General features: G+C 42.5%; 1 protein-coding gene across 4 annotated transcripts in view; it reads right to left on the minus strand.

Annotated features, from left to right (window-relative positions):
• FAM13A (family with sequence similarity 13 member A) overlaps positions 1–7,556 on the minus strand; it is a 150,938-nt gene extending 143,382 nt beyond the window's left edge. For 2 of the 4 annotated variants that reach the window (XM_087875130.1, XM_060686961.2), the window contains exons 1-2: positions 7,262–7,556; positions 1,647–1,839 (exon numbers count right to left, since the gene is read on the minus strand). In XM_087875130.1, the coding sequence (XP_087731256.1) occupies positions 1,647–1,839; positions 7,262–7,288 (220 nt within the window). In that variant the 5' untranslated portion in view covers positions 7,289–7,556. Of the gene's footprint in view, positions 1–1,646; positions 2,046–7,261 lie in introns of all 4 variants that reach the window. The other 2 variants (XM_060686962.2, XM_060686960.2) reach the window with 1 other exon arrangement.
• Between the last annotated feature and the right edge of the window lie 5,711 nt (positions 7,557–13,267).

Below are 13,267 nucleotides of genomic sequence, written 5' to 3' on the forward strand. Positions count from 1 at the left end.
GTTTCTAAGATGCGAAAGCCAGTGTTCAAATCCCACTTGATTTACACATTAAGTGAACTACAATCTCTCCATTCCATTTCACCCATCTAACAAGGTTAATCAAGGGGAAAAAAACAAATGTTCAGAATGAACCGAAATCCCAGTCTGCCATCTGCTGGAGAACATGAAAATATTGTAGAGAAACAAGTTTGATTTCAAGTCTTCTTTAATCCGGCACAATCCAGATGTGTCATAAACAGCCATAAATGCAAACAGGTTGCTGAGTGTCTGAAATGCAGTCACATGACTACAGAGGGGGAGTGGCCATCAGAACTGGGTTATAACGGGGTTCATCATAACTTTGAACAGTCACTAAGAGAGCAGTCGTAAGTCAAGAACTACTTGTATTTCTGAACCTCAGCAATATTAAGACATACAGATAGTCCTTGACTCACAATACCTTGTTTAATGTCTGTTCCAAGTTAACACTGAAAAAAGTGACTTATATGACCATTTTTCACACTTATGACCATTGCAGCATCCTCATGGTCATGTGATCAAAATTCAGAGGCTTGGCCACCGACTCATATTTATGACGGTTGCAGTGTCCCAGGGAGTCCCAGTGTCATGCGATCACCTCTTGCAACCTTCTGACAAGCAAAGACAACAGGGAAGCCAGATTCGCTTAACAACGGTGTTACTAATTTAACTGCTGCAGTGATTCACTTAACAACCGTGGCAAGAAGGATCGTAAAATGGAACCAAACTCACTTAACAACTGTCTCACTTAGCAACAGAGGTTGTGGGGCTCAATTGTGCTTGTACGTCGGGGGCTATCTGTATAAACTTCAGTCTCACAGAATTCTCCAGCTAGAATTTGGGAAGTGGAAATCCATATATCTTCAAGTTGTTAAGGTTGAGCTACACGGATTTAAGCTAAGGCGTCCCAAGGATTCTAGCCTCTTTTGAAAGCAAAGGGTTCAAAGACCACGCCCCATGCCCCCTTCTCCCCTCCATCATTTTGGTTGTCTTCGTCATTTTGGGGAAAAGCTTCTCTCAACCACCTGAACTTTTTGCTCTTTGCTGTGATTTATAAGTCACATAAAACATTTGGCACCAGTAAAATGTTTTTTCCTCTGAAACCGTGGAGAAGACGGGACATCACAGCAGGCTGAAAATCGGTGACAGCTGACTGGGGACCAATCTGTCTTACCTACCTCACAGGGTCGTCGTTGGACAAAAAATATGAGGTGTGAACGGTTTTTAAAATAGGCTGTCTTGAGTTAACCAAAATTAAAAGTGGAAACAAAACAAAATGCATTCCCTTTGTACAGAATAGTTTCTCAACCTTGGTCACTTTAAGAGGTATGGACTTCAACTCTCAGAATTCCGCAGCCAGCATAAACTAAGATTTCCCAACCTTGGTCACTTTAAGAGGGGTGGACTTCAACTCTCAGAATTCCGCAGCCAGCATAAACTAAGATTTCCCAACCTTGGTCACTTTAAGAGGGGTGGACTTCAACTCCCAGAATTCCCCAGCCAGCATGCTGGCTGGGGAATTCTGGGAGTTGAAGTCCACCCCGCTTAAAGTGACCAAGGTTGGGAAATCTTAGCTTAGAAATACACGTTTTCCTTTTATTTTTTAAAAGAACTTGCTAATAGCTTACCGTGCCAAGACAGATATTCTACAATATCCCACACTACTGTTGGGATGCCACACTTGCTCAGCCCTTCTTGCTGCATTTCCTGAAGACTAGCGCCAAACAACCTCCGGTGGTGACAGGATCCCTTCTGTCTGCTCGGGGACAGGACGGCATTCTTTTTCATATCTTCTTTAAGCTTGACCGCTGAGTTACTTTGCTTGAAAGGACACAAAAAGGGAGAACACCCGGTCAGAGTGACGACGGGAGGTGGCATGGCTTCACAAATCACACCCTTCCGAGGGAACTGGAGGGATCAACTCTGTGGGTTTTATGGAACAGAAGCTTCCCTGAGGTCGAAATTCCAGATAGGCCTTCTAAAAAGATCTGGGAGAGATCCCATGCACAGATGCAAACACAGACACCCTGGTTGAACAGGAAAAAAGAAAGTCAATAAGGAGTGGCCTGAATCCGTAGCCAAGCAACTGAGTGGATAACTTAGAAACATTCAAGCTGCATTACCAGAGGAAACTATGGGAGGAGCGGAAATTAAATGTATTCAATGAATGGGGCGCTGGTTCTCTGAAAAATGAGTGTAAACATAGATGTAATATTATGCAACGGCAAAGGACAGATCAAGTCTAACTGTGGTAACACAACACTTGAAAGGTGGATTTGTAACACAGCCGTGCACAGACAGGTGTGGCATTTTCCATCCTTGTAGGCAGTCTGCCCTGTAGTAGAACGTCATGCTTGTAAATTAAAAAATTATCTCAGTGTCTCATTAGGGAAGGGTTGCCCAGGCCAAAAGTCACGTTCTGGCATCTCTAGACAAGGCCTGAGGGATGCACCAAGAAAGACAAAAGAAAGAAAGAAAGAAAGAAAGAAAGAAAGAAAGAAAGAAAGAAAGAAAGAAAGGAAGGAAGGAAGGAAGGAAGGAAGGAAGGAAGGAAGGAAGGAAGGAAGGAAGGAAGGAAGGAAGGAAGGAAGGAAAGAAAGAGGGAGGGAGGGAGGGAGGGAGGGAGGGAAGGAAGGAAGGAAGGAAGGGGAAGGGGAAGGGGAAGGGGAAGGGGAAGGGGAAGGGGAAGGGGAAGGGGAAGGGGAAGGGGAAGGAAAGGAAAATGAATGAAAGAGTGACAGGAAAAGAAAAAAGAAAGGAAAAAAGAATAAAGTGAGGGAGAAAAGAAGGAAGGAGGGAGGGAGAGAACAAAGGAATCAAAGAAAGGAAAAAAGGAAGGTAGGACTGCTCAGCGAATTATTTCAATTCACCATACTCTGTGCTTGCACCTTTACAATTGCTTCTATCAGCATCAATGTTGCAGCCTCCATTCCTGACCCCAGATGTCCCAAGAGGGGGACAGAAGCCAGGCCCACCCCCAGTACAGCCAAACAGATAATTGTATGCAGGGTCCACTATATCTAATGAGGAGACAGAGGCATGGGGGGAAAGGCCCATGCACCCATTCCTTACCCCACCTTCAATTCTAATTATTTGAAGTCACCATTTTAAAGTTACCACGTTTGAGAAACACTGATTTTTAAGCTGTATATAATTAAAGCAGCCATATACATATATCAGCAAATATAAATAAAAAACAATGCCTAAAATATAATTTTACCTGAAAAATTAACTTCTGGGATTATTACTTATTTTTTTTTAACTCTATGTAGTCTACAGAGGTGGAATTTCCTATTGGGTTACTCAGGTATGAGTATTCATGTTATAATTTAGCTGGGAGTTAAATTCTATACACCACTTATAAAAATTACTACAGCAGATATTGTTCATCTGTTTTCAGGAAACTGGGAACAATCGGTGGCTTTGCACACCTATCTTCTCTGATACTCTACCCATATAGTCTCCAATCTTTTTGTTCAAAGCTCCCTATAGTTGCTGTACACCTTTATAGACAGCGATTTTCAATTTAAACATGCTTAAGCATGCTATCAAGAGCCTTGATAGTACAGTGGTTTACACACCCTGTTATTAACACAGCTGCCTGCAATTTACTGCTGGTTCGAATCTCTCCAAGGCTCAAGGTTGACTCAGCCTTCCATCCTTTCTAAGGTAGGTGAAATGAGGACCCAGTTTGTGGGGGCAATAAGCTGACTTTGTATAAATATACAAAAGTATGAAGGCTATTGCTTAACGCATTGTAAGCTGCCCTGAGTCTCCAGAGAAGGGCGGCATATAAACCAAATTAAAAAAAAAAAAAAAGTAACCCTAATCCTTGGCCATAATGGCAACCTTGAGATAGCACCAAACACATAATTAGCAATAAATCTGATACCTATGTAAATCACCCATATTAAAATGCAGATAAGACTATGAGAAAGAATACAGAATATATGCAATTTGTACACACGTACTCCTTACCACCATTTGTTTAGTGACTATTTGAAGTTACAACAGCAGTGAAGAAGTGACTTATGGCCGTTTTTCACATTTACAACCGTTACGGCATCCCAGTGGTCACATGATCAAAATTTGGATGCTTGTATAACTGGCATGTATTTATGATGCCTGTGGTGTCTTGGGGTCATGTGATCACCTTTTGCGACCTTCTAAGAAGCAAAATCAATGGGGAAGCCAGGTTCACGTAACAATTGCGTTACTAACTTAACAACTGCAGTGATTCACTCTACCTTCCATCCTTTCGAGGTTTGTGAGGGCAATAAACTGACTTTGTATAAAAAAGAACAGCGCTTGGGGGGGGGCGAAAGCCCTACTAAGCAGGTATATACAAAAGTATGAAGGCTATTGCTTAACGCATTTTAAGCCACCCTGAGTCTACGGAGAAGGGTGACATATAAATCGAACTAATAAACAAACTAATAAACAAACTAATAAACAAACAAACAAACAAACAAACAAACAACTGTGGCAAAAAAGGAGCAAAATTCACTTAACAACTTTCTTGCTTAGCAATGGAAACTTTGTGGTCAATTGTGGTCATAAGGCAAGGATGACCTTATATCTTTTATGCAGTATGATCTTTTCCCCATTTAATGGAATCCATTTCTTTCTACTGAGAACGAGTAGGCTATAAGGGAACAGCAGATCTTCATATGCCTGTCTGAACCATCTATACTGAACAAACAGTGTTTCAAATCGTGTTAAATCTTGCCTGCTTCTGATTGTTTAAAAAGTGATTCTGCAAACAGGCAACAAGTGGCACGTTTATAATCACTACTTCAAGCCTCTTCATCCTGCAGGCAGACGTGCAAGCACTTGCTTTAGAAATCAACGGCCTGACAATTTCAATCACTTTTACCCACAAAATTACCTCAGCAAAAAGAACAGTAAAATCCCCAAATCAGAAGTCCTCACATAAGGGGAAATCCTATTTAGAGAAGCCAAACACATTTCCCTCACGCCTCTTCTTCTAAAACATGCAGGCTGTCATTTGTGCAACTGTGAAATGATTGTGAAATCGAATGCTGCAAATTCCTGAACGACAGGCTAGCACTGAAATAACTTTTCAAAACAGTAATAAAATCCAACAGAGGTAAAACAACAACACCACAAGCTGGACCAGATCTCACTTTACTGTAGTTTTCCAGGCACGGACACAAATGCCACTGAACAAATACTGAATCAAGAAATGATTTCCCAGAGCTAAAAATAATACCCACAAACAAAACAAACCCTTTTCTGGTGTTTATGGGAGGCAACATCTGTCCCAGGAGGCTATGAGAGATCTTTGATGCTCTCTGAACTTGGTTGGTTCCTTGCAAACGTTTCATTACTCAAACTAGGTAATGTAATCAGTGCATAATGTCTATGGAGATTCTTAATCATCCAGATCATGGGTGTCCCAAAGTTGCTTTTTTTCAGTAATGAAATGTCTTCAAGGAAACCACCAAGCTCAGAGAGCACCAAGTAACCCTCATTTCATTCCTGAGCTACAAATATTCTCCTCTGCCCTTACAGTAAATCTATAAAGGTAGCTCTTGATTTACAACAGCTCCTTTAGTGATCAATAAAGGAGAATATTTTCTCTTTTCTCTTTGAGACCGCCTTCTACCGCATAGCTCCCAGCGACCGGTAAGATCCCACAGTGTTGGTCTCCTCCGGGTCCCGTCAGCTAAACAATGCCGGCTGGTGGGCCCGCGGGGGAGGGCCTTCTCTGTGGCTGCCCTATGGAATCATTTACCTCCTGAGGTCCGGACCATCCCCACCCTATTGGCCTTCCAAAAAGCGGTGAAGACCTGGCTTTTCCAGCAGGCCTGGGGCCATTGATCTTGCTTTTTTTTTAAAAAAAAAAAATTTGATTTATATGCCGCCCTTCTCCGAAGACTCAGGGCGGCTTACAATGTGCTCAGCAATAGCCTTCATCCTTTTGTATATTTATACAAAGTCAGCTTATTGCCCCCACAAACTGGGTCCTCATTTCACCTACCTTAGAAAGGATGGAAGGCTGAGTCAACCTTGAGCCTTGGCGAGATTCGAACCCTGCAGTAATTGCAGGCAGCTGGTCTTAATAAGCTTAATAACAGGGTGCCTTAAACCCCTGTACTACCAAGTGACGAGATCCGGCCATGAATGGTGTGAATGGGTTTTAATGTTTTTAATGTTTTTAATTTTTAAGTGTTTTTATAGTGATTTTTTGAGTGTATTGTGAGCCGCCCTGGGTCTTTGGAGAGGGGTGGCATATAAATTGAATGAATGAATGAATGAATGAATGAATGAATAAATATTTGTAGTTCAGGGTTGAAATGAGGGGATCCTTGGTGCTCTCTGAGCTTGCTTGTTTTCTTGCAAATGTTCCATTACCCAACTAGGTAACATCATCAGCGCTAGACTAGACTAGCACTGATGATGTTACCTAGTTAAGGGTAATGAAACCTCTGCAAGAAAACAAGCAAGCTCAGAGAGCACCAAGCACCCCTTTAGTGACCATTCAGTTACAACGGGACTGAAAAAGGCGACTTACGACACGTTTTTTTCACACTTACAAACTCTGCAATATTTCAACACGGCCACCTGATCAAAATTGAAACGTTTGGCCATCACCGACTCATATTTATGACAGTGGCAGTGTCCCCAGGGTCACGGGATCTCACCTTTTGCGACCACCTGCCAAGAAGAAGTCAACGGAGGAAGCCACATTCCTTTAATAACCGTGGCAAGAAAGATGGTAAAACGGGGGCAAAACTCACTTGACAAATGTCTCGCTTAGCAACTGAACTTTTGCTGGCCTTTGTGGCCGTCACCGAACTGTTATTGCTGCTGCGTTGTAGCCGTAAATCGAGGATTACCTGTATTGCAATGGTTCCTGATTATAATATATATTATATTACATATATATTGGAATATATTATAATATAATAATTATATTATTAGAATAAGAGGCCAGGAGAAAAAAATGGCAAATATCTCCAACAATAAAGTAAAACAGACCGCTTAACCCCGGCAGGGCAGCTACAGCGAATAACAATCCAGAGGGTCGCGCATTCACCGAGTAGCGCAGCAAAGGCGTTCAAACCCGCGCGCGCTTTCGCCCACTTCCCCCTGCTGCATGCACGCTTGCTCGCCCGCGTGCAAAAACACGAACCCCCCCCCACACACCCCCCCCGGCCTTCTTTCCCCCGCTCTCCACGCCTACCGCCTACCGAGCGCCAAGGCAGCCCGTACTCACACAGATGGCCAAGGCGCCTGCCCCCATCCTTTCAGGAGGGGCTGGAAAGAAGCGAGGCGGCCGGGAGGGGTTTGCAGGAAGGAGACGCTCGGAGGTTTTCCAGGCCCCGGAAGGCGGAATCGCTTCGCGCGTCGCTTTATCCCCGAGGTCCACGGGCAGCGAGCGCCGCTAAAGCCTTGCCCCGCCAAGTTAAGTTTCCCTTCGCGCGCGCGGGATGCCCACGGCCGACCTGCCAAGCGAAGTCTTTAAGTCGGCCCTGGAAGTCACGTGACCCGGGGCTTCCAAGTCAAGCCACATCTTCCCCGGAAATTCCAGGGATTTCACGGGAGGCTGGCGAGGAATTCCTTGCTGGAAGTCGGTCGGAGCCCAGTGGGCAGAAGCAGCCAGCATAGCGTCTGTAGTGTGTGTGTGTATATCCATATCTATCTATCTATCTATCTATCTATCTATCTATCTATCTATCTATCTATCTATCTATCTATCTATCTATCTAGTATTATATAGTATTATAGTATACATACACGCACTATATATTCTCTCTCTCTCTCTATATATATATGTATGTATGTATGTATATAAGTATGTATGTATGCATGTATATATGTATGCATATGTATATATATGTGTGTGTGTGTGTATATATATATATGTGTGTGTGTATAGTTAATATTTCGGGTTTCTTCCCGTGTAATTGTGGATATATATATACATATATACATATACATACATAAGCAAAAAATTAAAATTTCGGGTGTTTTCCCACGTCATTGTTTACAATGATGCGGGAAAACACCCGAGATTTTAATTTCTTGCATATGCACACTCGCGAAAACTTAAGAAGACATATACATACATATTTATACACATACATATGTACACATACTCATATATATATACTGTATACTGTATACTGTACGAGTCAAAAAGAGGCCTGTGAAAATATTTACAGACCCCTCACATTGTGGACATAAATTGTTTCAACTCCTACCCTAAAAACGACGCTATAGAGCACTGCACACCAGAACAACTAGACACAAGAAGAGTTTTTTCCCAAACGCCATAACTCTGCTAAACAAATAATTCCCTCAGCACTGTCAAACTATTTACTAAGTCTGCACTACTATTAATCTTCTCATCGTTCCTATCACCCATCTCCTCCCACTGTATGACTGTATGACTGTAACCTTGTTGCTGGTATCCTTACGATTTATATTGATATTGTTTCCTGATTGCTTATTTGTACCCTATGACTATCATTACGTGTTGTACCTTATGATTCTTGATGAATGTATCTTTTATTTTATGTACACTGAGAGCATATGCACCAAGACAAATTCCTTGTGTGTCCAATCACACTTGGCCAATAAAGAATTCTATTCTATTCTATTCTATTCTATTCTATTCTATTCTATTCTATTCTATTCTATTCTATTCTATTCTATTCTATTCTATTCTATTCTATATATACAGACACACATACACATGTACATATGCTCATGCATGTGTGTGTGTGTGTGTGTGTGTGTGTGTATGGATGCCTTATAAGGTCTGTTAGTCAGAAAAGATGCTATCTGACTCCTGATGCAAGGAAGGAGGATCCTTGGAGGAGTTTGGACATAGAGTATTTCCGTCCAAGAACTTGAGCAGGCTGCCCGATTTCCATTTTTAAATGTAATTGAGACCTATTTCCTGTTTAGGTGAGGGCTCCGTTTCTTGTATCCCCGTATTTGTCTTCAGTTACTGCTGACTGCAGATGATTTTATAATTATCTGATCTAGTGGTTAAGGTGCTGCCTAGGAATCAGGAGGCTGTGAGTTCTAGTCCCACTTTAGGAATGAAAAACTGGCTGAGGGATTTGGGGCCAGTCTTGCTCCCTCTCAGCACAACCTACCTCAAGCATTTGTGAGCTGCTCTGGGTCAGTCTGAAAAACTTTGCAAAACAAGCAAAGCAAACTCTTTAACGGGAGAGGTACTAATGACCGTTTATAGACCTAAAATTCTTCATCCAGACCTGTATAATTCAGAACAGAACTAGATCTATTTCTTTAGGGTAGTATTTCTCAATCTGAGCCACTTTTAAGAGATGTGGACTTCAACTCCCAGAATTCCCAACCAGCCCATGCTGGCTGGGAAATTCTGGGAGTTAAAAGTCCAGAGTTTGAAAATTGCCAAAGCAGCCTTTCCAATCTGGAACCATCCATATGGGTCTAAAACCAGAAACTTTGCAGGTGGTCAGTCAGTCAGAGAGATGGAAGTAAAACTGCCCAACCCCATGCCTGTGCTTGTTTTCCAACAAGAATGTAGTTGTTTTCTTTTGTCTTACATCAGTAGTTTCCAAGCTGCTATCTGAAATGGAACAGACTTAAAGTAGCCAGAATCGGCTGAAGAGGTGGTAAAAAAAAAAAAAGCTTTTAAAAGCCTCTGACGATCCCAGTTGAGCCACACGATCATCGGAGGCTTTTTTTTTAACTTTTAAAAGCATTTTTTTTGGTGGAAGAGGTTGTAGAAAAAATGCTTTTAAATTTTTTTTTAAAAGCCTCTGATGATTGCGTGGCTCAGCTGGGCATGGGGGGGGGCAGGGATTTTTGCTACCGGTTCTCCAAACCATCTGCCTCCATCACTACCGGATCGGGTGAACCATACCGGGAGCATTTCACCCCTGCTTATGACCATTTTTCACACAACCATTGCAACATCCCCATGGCAACTGACTCATATTTATGGTGGTTGTAGGGTCTTGGGGTCATGTGATCACCTTTTGGGACCTTCTTTCAGCAGTGTCAATGGGAAGCCAGATTGACTTAACAACCGTGTTACTAATTTAACAACTGCTGTGATTCACTTAACAACTGTGGCAAGAAGGTTCATTAAATGGGGCACCTCTAAAATGTTTTTCCTAGGAAACCCCAGAGAAGAAGGACATCACACAGACCTGTATTTGTACAGGTAGTCCTTGTCTTACTGCTATTCATTTAGTGGCTATTCAAATTACGATGGCACTGAAAAAGTGACTTACGACCAGGTCACACACTTATGACCATTGAGCACAGGGGTGGGTTCTAAATTTTTTTACTACTGGTTCTGTGGGTGTGGCTTATTTTGTGCGCGTGGCTTGATGGTCATGTGACAATTCTTTAGGATTTAGCAGAGGTACTGGTCTACCAGGCTTTTAACTGCTTGCAGAACTGTACCGGTCTACCCATTTGTTTTTGGAGGCACCGGTCTACCACCAAACTGCCTTTTACCACTGATCAGCTGTAGGGCGGCTCTTTGAAGCCCTGCGGAAGAGTTTAAACAGTTTTTTTCCTTATAGCCCATCAGCTGGGACTCAGGAGGCAGCAATAGATTGGGGGTGGGGCCAAATAAAAGATAAGAATAACGTGGGGGAGGGGCGGGGGGGCAGAACCGGTTCAGTGACGTCATATCGTCACCGCTACTGGCTCAGTGGAACCGGGCCGAACTGGGAGGAACCCACCACTGATTGAGCATCCCCACAGTCCCGTGATCAAAATTCTGGCACTTGGCAACCAGCATGTATTTATATCGCTAGTTCAGACAATCCCGACTCCTAACAATCAGTCATTGGGGGAGGCCAGATTCACATAAGGACTGCATGATTCACTTAACAACAGTGATCTGCTTAACAACAATGACAAAAATGTCATAAAATTGCATAGCAATGGGAATTCTAGTCCCAATTTTGGTTGTAAGTCAAAGATTACTTGCATTGTGATGCTGCCCATCTACGCAGAAGAGATATAGCATCTTCTGCAATGTTATCTACCCTGTTTTCCCCAAAATAAGACATCCCCTGATAATAAGCCCAATCGGGCTTTTGAGCGCATGGCAATAAGGCCAAGCACTTATTTCAGGGTTCAAAAAAATGTAAGACAGAGTCTTATTTTCAGAGAAACATGGTAGTCACTGCAGTGAAAACACTAAACTCCTGTGGATGCCCAAGTAGATAACTATATAATTTGGCCAAAGAAGATGTTCATTCTTAGGTATATTTGCATTATCCCTTAACTCACTTTGAAAGATAAATTTTCTGCTACCGTTTTTTTGTTGTTGTTATTTCTCATAAATATGGACACTGAACCAAAACTAATTGCTTTTCTGCTCACTGGTTGCAATGGAAGGGATTTGAATGTATTTTTTAAACAGCTCATTAAAATCACCTGTTGGCTTTTAAAAAACCTTTGGTTGGATTATAATTTATCTGAACACATTTTTATGATCTCTATGATGAAAGTAGAAACAGCAATACTCATAGGCAGATTTCAGAGAACAGAAACCATTAAGTCCAGGAGTAAAATGTACTTTTGCTTGTAAAACCTGCATGCTAGCTGGGGAATTCTGGGAGCTGAAGTTCATATATCTTAAAGCTGCTGCATGGTTGAGAAAAAACTGCCTTAAAGTGCCAAAGGTCACAATCCTGAGAAGGAATAGCTTGATTATTTCAAAATACTTAGTTTCCTGATATATGATATATAGAGAGCCATGATGGCACAGTGGTTAGAATGCAGTATTGCAGGCTGACTCTGCCCATTGCCAGCAGTTTGATTCTAACCAGCTCAAGGTTGCTTCCGAGGTCGGTAAAATGAGGACCCAGATTGTTGGGGGCAATATGTGGACTCTGTAAACTGCTTAGAGAGGACTGTAAAGCACTGTGAAGCGGTGTATAAGTCTAAGTGATATTGCTATATTATTAATCGCAAAATAAAGGCTTAAATCCCTATTTACACAATACTGTTATTAGAGCCAATTCAAGATCAGAAAATTGAATGCAGGTATTCTATTCAGAGGGAGGAGGGAAATGGTTTCTTAATTTTTTTTCTTAAAAAAAAATCAGACTTTTAAATGCGGTCTTGATCAAATATAAGAATATAGTTACTATTTATGTATTTATTTACTTGCTTATTTACTTATTTATCTTCCCACAGAATTGGTACCAATTTATCTACTTTCATTTGCATGCTTTTGAACTGCTAGGTTGGCAAGAACAGGAGCTCACCAACCATGTGGTACTTGAACTGCCAACCTTCTGGTCCATAAGCCCAACTATTACCATACAGTTTAACCTGTTTTCGGATGTCAAAGCCCAGGAAAATGTATATCGAAATATGCAAAAATGGTAGCCATGGTGTCATGGTAGAAGGTAAGCCCCTACTGGGCATACCTGGGCATGCGTAGATGCTGAGGGGGGTTTCATGCGCAGAAGGTGAGGGGGATCCATGCGTAGAAGCTATGGGGGTGTTTCATGCGCAGAAGCTGAGGGAGGTTCATGCGCAGAAGCTGGGGGGGGGGTTCATCTGTAGAAGCTGAGGAGGGTTCATGCGCAGAAGCTGAGGGAGGTTCATGCACAGAAGCTGAGGGGAGGTTCATGCATAGAAGCTGAGGAGGGATTCATGCGCAGAAGCTGAGGGAGGTTCATGCGCAGAAGCTGAGGGGAGGTTCATGTGCAGAAGCTGAGGGAGGTTCATGCGCAGAAGCTGAGGGGGGGTTCATCTGTAGAAGCTGAGGAGGGTTCATGCGCAGAAGCTGAGGGAGGTTCATGCGCAGAAGCTGAGGGGAGGTTCATGCGCAGAAGCTGAGGAGGGATTCATGCGCAGAAGCTGAGGAGGGTTCATGCGCAGAAGCTGAGGAGGGGTTTGTGCGCAGAAGCTGAGGAGGTTCGTGTATAGAAGGTGAAGGAGGGTTCATGTGCAGAAGTTGAGGGGGGTTCATGTGTAGAAGCTGAGGAGGGGTTCATGTGCAGAAACTGTGGGGTGTGTGTCTTTGATTGCCCTCACCATCTTGCAGATTTCAGCCTCCTCCCCCATTCTGCAAGAGCTGCCTTTGATTTTTGCATGAAATTGAAAGAAAACATTCAGTATTTTATTTTTAAGCTCTCAAAGTTAACACCAGGTGGCAGTATTTATTTATTTATTTGATCCTTTCGCTTCTTCATTTCTGTCAAAAAGGAAAAAAAATGCCCTGATTTCAAGTCACATTTTTCTTTTGTCA

The sequence above is a fragment of the Pantherophis guttatus genome, chromosome 8, assembly GCF_059756535.1.
Source record: "Pantherophis guttatus breed Tessera chromosome 8, ASM5975653v1, whole genome shotgun sequence".
NCBI lineage: Eukaryota > Metazoa > Chordata > Lepidosauria > Squamata > Colubridae > Pantherophis > Pantherophis guttatus.